Consider the following 12446-nt stretch of genomic DNA (forward strand, 5'->3'; position numbering starts at 1 on the left):
CAAATTATCAGTGACAACCCACATGGATTACTACCTGAACATCGTAGAAGATGCTAGACACTCTGAAGTAATAAAAAGAGAGAAAAAGCTGAAGAAAAACACAAAGCTGGGACCTCGTGCAGAAGTCGCAAATGCACAGAAGGTTAAGATCTACACTGCTTACACTAAGAAATGGAACTGGGGATAGTGTAAATCCATTTGGGGTTTGAGGATGTGATTGTGTGTGATGTAAGCCCAAGTGTGTGGTACCAGGTTCACAAATCTCTACTGAACAGCAATAAAAAGTTTCTGGTCCTTCAGTAGGTTTATCGGGTAAGCAAATTTGAAGAATGAAAGTGAGCTAGGACATAGGAATGACATTAGAAAAACTAAATAAATAAATATATATATATATATATATATATATATATATATATATATATATATATATATATATTTTTACAAATGACCCACTCTTTCTTGCAGATTATTTCTTGGAACAACAGCTGAAAGCAAAACTTGAAAATGAATCTATGTGGCTTTTAAAGATAACTACAAATATGCTAAAACCTAATAATAGTATCATCCTTTCAAGATAACATTTATTTAATTGGCTTTTATTTCATAAAAAAGTACTTTACCTTTTAAAGACAGATCACGCATTGCTGTTACCTGTAACAGTGGTCTTCTACATTGACTTTTGAAAGATTCATCAGAAAAGCATTGCCAAAGGGAGCTCAAGGTCTTGGAAATGTATCGGAGTTGCAATCACGCAAACTGAAGTTACAGGACAATACCTTTTCCCCTACACTTGACTGATAGCTCAACATCATGAATTACATAAAATTAAACGAGAATCCATTTGCAAATTTACTTACTAACTCTGACCAAATTAAAGTACAATCCTCTAGATTTCATGAGCAGAAACAAGAAATGCTACTTGAGTAATAAGAAAACTTTACAATAATTAATTTCAGACCACATTAAAAAGACATGAAACAGTCCTAGATTGTCTCTTTCTCTGTATTTATACTTAAGGTTACACTCACTGCAGATAACTTTAGTGTTAAAAACTGATGCATTTCAAGAGCAAGAAAATACAACATATAAAGAGAAAAATACATTTATAGATATATTTCTAATTAATATTTAGCTTGACTCCATTTTTAGAAAAGGACAATATAATTTCTTCATGGTTCCAAACCATATCAATACTGCTCTTTAATTTTATTTTACTTAAACGACAATACAGTAACTTTTCTTGGTCATGATTGTTGTTGCAATGTGCTACTTACAATAAAGTGAAGGCAATACAAGAGCAACAAGGCAAGGACAGCCTCTCTACTATATGCCACTCCCTCTCCGGTCCAGTTTTCACAAACAATAGGAATCAACAATAAATCACTCTTATGTACAATTTCTTACAACAAACGTCAATATCCTCTGGGTTTTTTTCACCTTTGGCAAGATTACTTACAGCTCGTACAATACAACTTGTAATACTCTGTACTATTTAAAATATTCTAAATGCATAAAAATAAAGATTTTGGCTTAATTTTTAAAATTTATATATTTACATATAATATTTTTTCGCAGTCATAATGGAAGCTCAACATTCTCAGAAATGCAGCATTGCTGAGCAGTTCAGGACTTCCACTGGTGTGTCCAGGATTATTTTGCAAGTGTCTCTGGAAGCAAAGGCAGGCGGCATTCATGACTTCAAAGTTCCTCTTTTTACATTGTCTCTCATGTGATTTAGATTCCCTTGTTAAACAGGCACACAGGTTCATGAGACACTTGTTCGTCACTACACCAAGAGTAGAAATTTTTGCTTGCAAATTTTTTAATTCATCCTGTAGGAATGGCAGTGTGACATGCTCATTTAGAGATTCAAATGTTTTTTTAGTTTGAATGCAGTCTTTCATGAAATGGGCTGATTACCACACAAGAAACTTTAATCCCCAATAAAATCAGCAAAAGGCATAGGATAAATTAAAGTTCAATCTCAAATGTTTTTTGTAGGTCACTGGAGAAGGGATTTGTTGGAGAAGGATTAGTGCGTTGCTTTGACTTACTTTCTAGAGCAACCCACTGGGCTTCAAATGGATCAACCTTCTGTGCCGGAGTAGAACCCTGGAACTTGTCCCCAACAGCCCATTTACTGGTATCTACACCATTAAATGCAGCTGAACCATTGGGGTGTTGAACAGCAGGTTTAAAGAAAGGACTAGCATTATTACTGCTGCTAGGTTCATAGCGTGGGAATGTCTGCTGTTTGACCAGGCCTGGAGAGTGATGGGGATGGGGCACCTGTGAATGGCTTGCTGAACCAAATACATTGGCCACCATCTGCGAAGGAGTAATTCCAACAACGGGAACACTTGCGGCTGGATAGGTCATTCCATTTATTACTGTATAAGGTTGCTGAACAAAGGCAGGCGGCATTGCTTGCACCACTGTGACAGGCATGGGCACTGTTTGTGTAGCGATATATGTATTCACTGGATACGGATGCACTGGCTGTGGGGCAGCAGGCGAGGGATGGGGTAAGGGCTGTGGTGCCAAGAATGGCACAGGTGACTGTTGAGCCCTCACCGTTTTTGCTACCTCATCCAGCCAACGGTCCGCTTCTGAGGGAGTACGCTTGTGATTTGAATTGGGAACAGATGTAACTGTGCTAGAGGCAGTGCCCCATTCAGTACCTGAAAGCAAAAAAAACAAAAACACGTAGTAACTATTAAATCATTGAGTACTTTGATGAGAGCTTTCAACCTTAACATCTGTTAATGTACAATCAAATTAACATTGAATTTACAAGAAAGTACCCTCACATTCTGCCCATTCGATTGAATGAATAAAAGAAAGGCAAAACCTAGATTTTCTCTCCTGAATGTTGCTCTTTACAATTTAAAAATGATGCACATTCATCTAAATTAAATTTTTCAGTAGATAATACGATTCTCAAAATCTATCACACTCTGTAGATAACAAATAAATTTGATGAACATAGAAACTTTTTTTTTTTTTAAATACTTTATTTTGATTGTGATGCAAGGACAGACATCGGAATAAACCAATACGTGGCTCATCCTCGATCCGAAGACCTGGACGTTGACCAAGAAAACACAGCCATTCAGCCCACATCCTGGGGGCCGGGCGGCAGTATGATATCAGAAACACAAACTCTGTAGTCATGATAAAACAATAAACATGCCGTTTAAACAGCCAGGTGAAAGTACATCATCACTTTTTTTCCTTGTTGGAAATATTTGACAAAGAAAAACTTCAATAAAATTCAAGAATAACAAAAACTTTCCCCTCCCCACGAACTCGGCATCAGTGAGAACACAGGCAAATACAGTCCGTTCAGGTCATCAGGGCCCATCCGGGCACAGGTATCAAAATCAAAATCAAAATCAAACAGATCTATTCGGGACTCAGGGCAAATCACATATTTACAGAGATTATGCACGCGGTACTGGCAAGACACTAGCCCATAGCAGCCCCATCGTCCCCACTCCCACCCCCCTCATCCCCGGGGTCCGACCCCTGCGGGATGAACAGCTCAGCACTGGTGGCATCTGAGTCGCTATCTACAGTCCCCACAGCACACATCATGCGCCATGCTAGCAGTTCCTCTTGCAGCTTATCATCCCTACGTGTGTGTTGCATATGTGTTTCCTTGGCCAGGGACCATTCCCTGAAGTCTCTAAACCAGAACAGCAGCTCCGGGGCTCTACTCCCCATCCAAGTGATAGCCACCCTGCTCCTTACCAGCACCAATAGTAGCTGCAACAGCTTATAGGATAACTTTCTCTTTTTAGGCTTGGGTACCAGGGCCAACAAGCAATGTAGTGGGTCCAAGGCGATCCGGAGACCTGTGATCCTCCGGATGAGCTCTACCACCTGCCGCCAGAAGGCAGTTACCGGTGGGCACTCCGAAGCCAGATGGAAAATTCCCGCTCCACTCAGTCCACATCTAGGGCAGTCGTCCCGCCTGTCGTGTGAAATGCGGTGTAAGGATACCGGGGTCATATAGGTGCGGTGCATTAAATTGAAATGAATGAGCTTAAACCGCGCATTACATGACACCGTACGGGTAAATGCCCCGATTCGTTTGCGCTGGCCAGGCTCTAGGGCGACACAGAGATCCGCCTCCCATGCAGCCCAAGCCGGGGAAACCGGTGGATCCGAGTCCCTCCGCATGGCTGAATACAACAGCGTGATCAGCCGCCGGCCTCTGCCACAGGAAAGGAGGATGTTAAGGGTGTGCGACATCGGAGGTGCCTCCGGGAACTGTGGCCAGGTCACCCGCCCCTTGTCCTGCAGCCCCCTATAATGGAGGTAGTGCCCCTCCGTCAGTCCAAAGGCCTCCGCAGCCCCCTCAAAGGTCACAAAGGAGTCATCCGGGTACAGGTCCGCCATGGTTTCGCAGCCACCCTCCCTCCAGGTCCGGAAGGACATATGGTCTTCCATCGATACCACAGGCGCCAGGATCCACATCAGTAATTCCCTATGGAAAGGGGCCCGCCTCAGGATTCTCTCTACGAATCTCTGCCGAATCCCTGCAGCGTGCCTTACCACATAAGGTAAAGACGTATCCGCTACCCTTCCTTGCATCAGTGCCACCTAGAGAGTCTCCTCATCCGCTCTACCCGCCAAAAGGACCAGTTCCCAATTTGCTGCGCCGGCGAACCAACGTGCAGCTGGTTGAAGCTGTGCCGCGTAATAGTACAGGTCGAATCTCAGAGCCTCCAGACCTCCCTCCTCCGGACGACAGTGCGCAGAGCAACTCTACTGCGCTTACCCCCCCAGAGTAGCAACGTAAGTAATGAGTCAAGCGTGCGGAACAGGCCTAGCGGGATCGGGCACAGTGAATTCTGTAGGACGTATAGCAGACGCGGGAGCATCACCATTTTGGCCACCGCCAATCGTCCCATGAGGGAAAGTGGAAGTGTGTTCCAGAACGAGAGACTGCTGAAGGGAGCGGACCACTCGCCCGGCACTACGGGCCAGCAGCTGGTCATCCGACTATGCCATCTGGATGCCCAAATACCGAAAGGCATCCAGTTCCCATCTTAATCCCAGGTGCGGGAGGTCTACCCGCTGGTCGGGGCCATAACCTGCCAAGGGGAAAATGAGGGACTTACCAAGATTAATCCGCAGACCCGAGGCCGCACCGAAACGATCCAATAGCCGTAATAAAAGCGGCAGCGACTCGCTCGGGGACGTTAAATAAAACAAAGCATCATCTGCGTACAGGAAGACCACATTTACGGTGTCACCTACTTGGATACCCCATTGTGCCATTTCCATCCTCATGAGGACCGCTAAAGGCTCAATTGTCAAGGCAAAGAGCAGCGGCGAGAGGGGACACCCCTGCCGCGTGCCCCTGCCCGGTGGCCAGTTCTCTGAACGCGCCGGGCCGAGTCTAACCCTAGCTCGAGGTTTCCCATAAAGGATCTGGATCCAGCTACAGAAGATGGAGCCCAGACCCACCAGATGGAGCACTTCCAGCAGATATCCCCAATTCACTGTGTCGAATGCCTTGGCCAGGTCTATGGACACTAGGACCTGGGGGTCCTGTCTATCCAGCACTTCATGCAGAATATGGTTCAGGCGTCTGAAGTTCATCCCAGTGTTGCGGCCCGGAATGAATCCGCACTGATCCTGATGCACCAGATGCGCCATGTGCGGCGCCAGGCGATTGGCCAATACTTTTGTGAGGATTTTAGCATCAGTATTGATGAGTAATGGGCCGATACGCTGCAGGGTCGCAACTGTCGCCTCCAGGTTTGAGAATCATGCACACCTCACCCTGATTCATAGTAGGCGGGAGGGCGGCACACTCCAGCGCCTCACTATAGACCTGCAGGAGCCGTGGGGCCAGGGCTCCCTCAAACGCCTGATAAAATTCCGGCGGAAACCCATCCCCTCCTTGGGCCTTGGCCCGCGGTAGACCGGCCAGCACGACCTTGATCTCACGGAGCGACAAGGCCACCTCCAACTCCTCTGCTGCCTCCTCCGATAAGGTTTGGAGGGGCAATCCCCGAAGGTAAGCCTGAGAAGCGGACTCCGTCCCCAAGGGGTCCACAGTATATACCGCTTGCAGGTGGGCTTGTAGGACCCCAAGGATACCCGCCTCAGAGTGCATCAGGTCCCCCGCAGGGTTGCGCAGAGCAGCTATCCGTTCCGGAGCGAATTCCCTCTTAAGGATCCAGGCCAGCAATCTCCCAGCCTTGTCCCCCTCACGATGGAGGCGCTGATGATACTGACCCAGAGTGTATTTATCTAGCCTGGTCAGTATGTCATGGACCTCCTTCCTGGCCGACTTCTCCGATTCTAAATCTGAGTCGTCGGGGTCCGAAATAGTCTGGCAACTCCGCAGGCGATCCTCCGCTTTACCCAGGTCACGGAGCAACTGCTTCCGCACACCATAGGTCAGGCCCATACACGCGCTGCGCACCACCGCTTTCATGGCATCCCATTTGACCGAATAAGACAAGTCACCTCCACCCCAGTTCAAATCCAAATATTCGGTAAGGGCTGACTCCACAAGGGCTTTCCCCACCTGGTCCTGCAATAGGTCCACCGGCATCCTCCAGGTCCGAGGACGGGATGGCTGGGTGAACCACTGGGCCACGCATGTCACTGGGGAGTGGTCCGACAAGAAGCGGGCCTGGTGGGTGACCGTTAGGGAGAGGGATACATCAATATTGCAGCGAGGACCCTGTCCAGTCTGCTATGAGTATTATGCGTCGGAGTGTAACAGGTATACAGTTTTTGTAGGGGATGACGCAGTCGCCATACGTCGACAACCCCCAGGTTAGACATTACTTCCCGGAGTTTCGCCGTCATGCGAGGTTTCGTGCCAGTACGGGGGGGGGGGATGCCTGTCCTGATCCGAATCTAACAGACAATTGAAGTCGCCAAACCAAAGGAGGGGGGCATCAAGATCCGAAACCAGGACATCCTGGAGTCGGGAGAAGAAATCAGGATCGTCGGCATTGGGCGCATACGAGTTTAAGATCGAGAAATCTCTCCCACCAAGCTTCACCCGCAGTAGCAGGTACCTACCCGCTATGTCAGCCTCTACATACTGTACGGCAAAGTGTACCCCTGGAGCCACCCAGACCAATACCACCCTAGCATAGGTGAAAAAGGAGGAATGGAACACCTGGCCTCCCCATTTTTTAAGCACCTTCGTCGGTTAGGTGTGTTTCCTGCAGACATGCGATGGCAACTCCGTGGCGGCGGAGGAAGGACAGGACCCTGTGTCTCTTGGTGCAAGTGCCTAGCCCCCGCACGTTCCATGTCATCAACTTATATCCCATGACCTGTGTTGCTGCCCTTCAGGGCCACCAGCTGCATTCCAGTAGGATCCCCCACCCGTGACCCTGAACGGTGTCTCGATGCCAACAACAACCATCTCCATGAACCCCCCCAACCCCTAAGAACCCCAAACTCCTCAACTCCCCCAGATCACTCCCTGCCACCCCCACCCACGAGCAAGCAGACAGAGAAAACAAAACATGCTACCTTGCCCTCCCCCTGCTGGTGCCAGGACGTGCACAGCCACCCCATCCGTTCCGCACAGCCACCCCATCCGTTCCACACAACCCCCACACACACACAACCCAACCGGTACTTCCCACCCCCCCCCCCCACCCCCCTTCCAGCTCCCCGCTAGACCCAGTCTAACATAGCAGATCTTAGGCGAAATACAAGAATAGAACACATAGTCCCCCCGCCCCAGATCCCCTCCTCAGTGGGGTGCAAGTCCTCCGCCCCATCCCGACATCCCCGGGCAAGCCGTCGAACCCACAGGCATCACAAAACACCAGAAAGGGATCCAAAGTTCCTCCGACACAAAGCATAATGCTGCAAAGATCAAACAGTACCTCAAGGTGGAGCCGACACAGTTAGTGGCTCGGATAGTCCTGTCTCTGGTATCACCGGGGCCTCGGTGTCCGTGCCAGGCACCGTATCCTGTAGGGTGTCCGGAACCAAAGTGTCCCCAGGGATAGACCTGCCCAGAGACTCCGGGCCCGTCTCCTCACCCAGAGGCCTCAGGAACAGAGCGCCATCCTCACCCACCATGATTCTAGGTCTTCAGGACCCTCCGAAGCAGATCGGCGTCTTCGTCTCCCGCGGCGCCGTCGCTGAGGGCGGGTGCCCCACGTCTCCCGGGGTCCTCCACGTTCTCCTGGTGGGAGATCATCGCCTCTTATCTCGAGCCACTCCCAGACCTCCGCCGGGGATTCAAAGAAGTGTGCACGACCTTGTGAGATCACTGAGCTTGGCCGGATACAAGAGCATATACTGCAGCTTCATCTCCCGGAGCTTCTGTTTCACGCCCAGGTAGGACTTCCTCTGCTCCTGCACCTGCTGGGTGTAGTCAGGATATATGGAGACGCGGCTGTTTTCAATAGTGAGATTTTCAGTCTCCCTCGCCGCCTTCAATATGCAGTCCTGGTCCTTGTAGTTCAGTATCTTGGCAATGAGGGCTCTCGGGGGCTCCCCCGGGCGTGGAGGTGGCACCAGGGCCTGGTGCGCCCTTTTGATAACAAAGACACTTGACAGGCCTTGTGGACACAGGTGGGTCCGAATCCAGGTTTCCAAAAAACGTTCAGCGTTACCCGCCTCCAGCCGTTCCGACACGCCTAGGACCCTGATATTACTGCGTCGCGCTCTGCCCTCCGCGTCTTTGGCTCTCCGCTCCAGTGCATGCGTCGCGGCCGTGACGGTCGTTACGGTCTTCTTGAGGGAGGCGACCTCGCCCTGCAATTGGGTTATGTTGCCCTCGGCGTCAGAGACCTTATCCGCCACCTTCCGGAGATCCGTTCGCAAAAGATTAACATCAATGGACACTGTCTCGATCTGCCGCTCAAGCGCAGTGTGGGACCCCTGTACAGCCTTCAATAGTTCGGCTCTGGATGGCTCCGCAGGCCCCTCCGCACCCTCCTCCTGGCCAGTCTGTCGCGTAATTCTTTGCGAGGGCAGCCTCTGAGTAGTGTACTGAGTAATGGTATTGGGTTGGGTGGATTTCGACATCCTGTTCTTACGCATCTCCGGTGGCAACAAGGTCTCAATGATCCCTCCCGGGGTGACGCAGAGACCTCTCGTTCCCCTGTCCCCCCGCTGCGGGGCTCCAGGCAGCTCCTCAGACCGTACGTCCAATGGCCGCAGCCTCTCCGCCAGGACCCCCCCCAAGGGTCGCCAAGGATCTGAAGGATGCCAGGCCGGGGCCAGGGGCACCTCCGCCGCGTCCAGGCAGGCCCACACAGCTGCGGCGAGGGCTATAGTGTCCACTGTCGCCCCTTAGAGTAGCAGCATCCGCGGGGGCCGCCCAAGTCAAGAAACCGCACCCCCTGGTGGCACCCGGCAACGGGCCGGTCACAGGGCAGCGAACACGGGTCGCACCCCTCCTTCGCCAAGTAAGCGTCGAGGTTTGGGACAGTCAGGTCAGTTCAGGGGCCAGGGACTTCGTGGTGGGCCAACAATCCAAAAGTCGGCCACTCCCCCGCACTCTCGTCTCCCCAGGCACTTAGGATCACGTGGTGCCTGTCTACAATGCTGCACCCCCGTGGGGAGACTTGGGTCACAATCCGGGCTCCTAAGGGGCACTCCGCCGAGGGGCAAATCCCAGGAGTAGTCGCAGCCCGATCCAGCAGCACCCCCTTTCACCAGGGTGACGGTGGGCCCCGGGACAGACAGTCCATTGCAGGGGCCACAGCACCAGCGGACCCAAACGGCCCCACCAAGCGGCCCCCCAGGGAGCGTCCAATCAGGGAGAAAGGTCCGATGCAACGAGCCGCTCTAGCGGTCAGATCTCTCCGCCCACAGCGCGTCTCCAGGCTCAAGGACCGACAGCTGGCTGGCGGGCACCAGGGACAAGCTCCCCTCAGACGTCAGGCGGCCCAATCCTCGGCCGCCTGCTCCTCCGGGCCCAATCACGGTCTCGCAATATTCGGGGTCCCCCAGACGCGGGCCACTGGCTCCGACTCCCCGTGCAGTGTGCGTCTCCTTCGCCCCGTGGGCAAGATGGCGGCCCAGCCCGGCAGAATCGCAACGCCGGACCTCAGAGCCTCAGAACGGGACACAAGGCTGCACCGCTCCGAGCCCCACGCCAGCTCCCAAGTTCTGTAGGGCCGTCAGTGCCGGTCCCAGGGGCACCGATCCGGGCAGGGACACCCCTCGCCGACCACCAGGCAGTCTCCGGGGGAAAGGGCAGGCGCCGTGTCGCACCTCGGGCCCCCGACCAGGGTCCAGGCTGAGTCGTACGCCCCCAGAGCCCTCCGGCAATTTGGAGGCGTTAGTTGGGCGGAGCCCCGGATGGCAACGGGCTCCGTAGGTCCACAAACGACACCACCGCCGTCAGAGACTCCAGGGAGGCAGGGCCACTCCCATCACACCAGGCCGCGATCCCCGGCCTCACGTAGGCGATCGGCCGGCCCCCGCAGTATCGGCTCGTCACCACCAGGATCTGCAGAAGTCACCACGACCAGCCGCCGGCCAGGGGGTCTCCAGGACAGGGGGGAGCCTCGGCACTCGGTACAGTCCGAATTAAACGCCCACACAGGATCTATATGCAGGATTTACGGGTCTGCAGGACGGGAGCCGGTGGAGCTCATGTCCTGCCAGCCATGTTGCTTGGCCACGCCCCCCATGAACATAGAAACTTAGAAGTTCGCATCAGATTAGGATTGGCAGGCCAGGGTGGTCAGTTTACTTGACCCATTTCGCCTTCAGCTTTCCATTTTGTGTTCTAGTAATATTGCATTCCTGTGGGTCTAATGGTTATTTATTTTCTGTGCCCCTAGCTCTTCAATTGAGAGCACGGTTTCTCAAACTGATGGTTACGGTTATCCTTTTTTTTTTACCTTAGAAACCAAACTTGGACACTGCATTCATTTTTAACTTTACTCAATACGCTACTGATTGATGCAATCGGATGCCACCCCGATCAACTACTCTAATACATCTGTCCTGATCTAAACTGACCTGTGCTACAAAATAGCTGGATTCATTTTATGTATTTTTTAGCGATTTCTTCATGCTTATTGCAGCGGAACGGCCCCTTCTGACATCAATTATAACCAACACAACTGTCCACCACATCAGCATGAACTATATTGCAAACCTTATCGTCTATGTGGGAGCATGTGATTTTTACATAAAAGGCTTACCAGACAGGAAAGAATCTCTCAGTCTTTTTTTAGGTTGCGCTCCTGAAGAACAATTGTGTTACCTTCCCTAATATCCTTTCAGGTAGATACTATATATAACAGCAGAATGTTCATCTTTTGAGGTTCCCCAGGCGCCAGACCAGATCCAGATATTTTGTAGCAATTGCTGCAGTGCACCGACATGTGGCACCATTGGGCTTTATGGTGGCATCACACTGCCGGTAATCAATTGGGGGGGGGAGTAAGAGATACGATCCTTTCAAACTCCTGTTAAATTGCTTTTTATCAAATGGGGAAAGGATCACTTGTCCTGCAAAAAACTCAGGTCTGCAGATTGGTAACTGGGTGTCTCCCAATAAAATGACCCTCATACACGTGTGGTTTTGCTCTTGTTTGCTTACGTTAGCGGTATATGAGGTGTCCCCGCTTGTATCACACGTGCGTGCGTAATCACTGGGTCAATTCATTCGTGTGCACCCTCCACCAGGAGGTTATACCTTAAGTTTTAAGGCAGTAGTGATCGTGGAAATGGAGTGATCAGGGCAGTGGTGAGTGATTTTAAAAAATAGTCCGGATTTCCAGTGCTTGGAAGTTTATTGAATCTGGATTCGGGCTATTGTTAAAAGTGGGGAAGTTCGTGCTGCTGTGGAATCTGTTATGAATTCTAGCGCACTTAAAGGTCTAATAAAATGGTCGACATGTTTCAGCTGTGATTGACTAATTGTCAGATAGCTTTCTTCAGGACCAGGGAGTGAGAGTGATGAATTAAGTGAAAGAATAAATTATAACCTGATTCTTCAAGTGATGAGAGGTCTCATTGTACCTCTTTGTTAGTAGCTAGTTGCTTCATCAGGGGAGGGAGGTTTCCTGAAGAAGACGGTAGCGCTTTCGCCTTCGCGTCCTCGCTTGCAGCATGTGCGGTCTCTGCCTCCGTCCACCCGGAAATGCGGGATAAGTGATCCTTTCCCCATTTGATGAAAGGCATCACACTGCCTCCAAAAGTGCATGATCATACAAGCTTTCTTATCAAACTCTGATGCAACCTCAGAGGTTGATCAGCAGTAGCAGACTGCAAACCTAAGTTGGACACTTCACTCCACTGAACGGGGAGGAAGGAAGGCCTGTGAGGACTGTAAGAGTATCCACCAGAACCAGGGTGACCTTTCCTCTGTTATAAAGTGAATTCAGATAAGATTTCTTGAGTTGAGAAAAAGCAGCCGCTTACTGATGTGCCCTATACTTAAACAAAAAAAAACATTCTAAATAACTTCCTAGTGA

General features: G+C 50.8%; 1 protein-coding gene across 6 annotated transcripts in view; it reads right to left on the bottom strand.

Moving 5' to 3' along the window:
* Positions 1 to 580: 580 nt before the first annotated feature.
* NUMB (NUMB endocytic adaptor protein) overlaps positions 581 to 12446 on the bottom strand; it is a 354591-nt gene continuing 342725 nt past the window's right edge. For all 6 annotated transcript variants that reach the window (XM_086937094.1, XM_086937092.1, XM_086937091.1 and 3 more), the window contains one exon: positions 581 to 2681. In XM_086937094.1, coding sequence (XP_086793220.1) covers positions 1972 to 2681 — 710 coding nt within the window. In that variant the 3' untranslated portion in view covers positions 581 to 1971. The remainder of the gene's footprint in view (positions 2682 to 12446) is intronic.

Source organism: Lissotriton vulgaris, chromosome 9, assembly GCF_964263255.1.
Source record: "Lissotriton vulgaris chromosome 9, aLisVul1.2, whole genome shotgun sequence".
NCBI classification, from domain to species: domain Eukaryota; kingdom Metazoa; phylum Chordata; class Amphibia; order Caudata; family Salamandridae; genus Lissotriton; species Lissotriton vulgaris.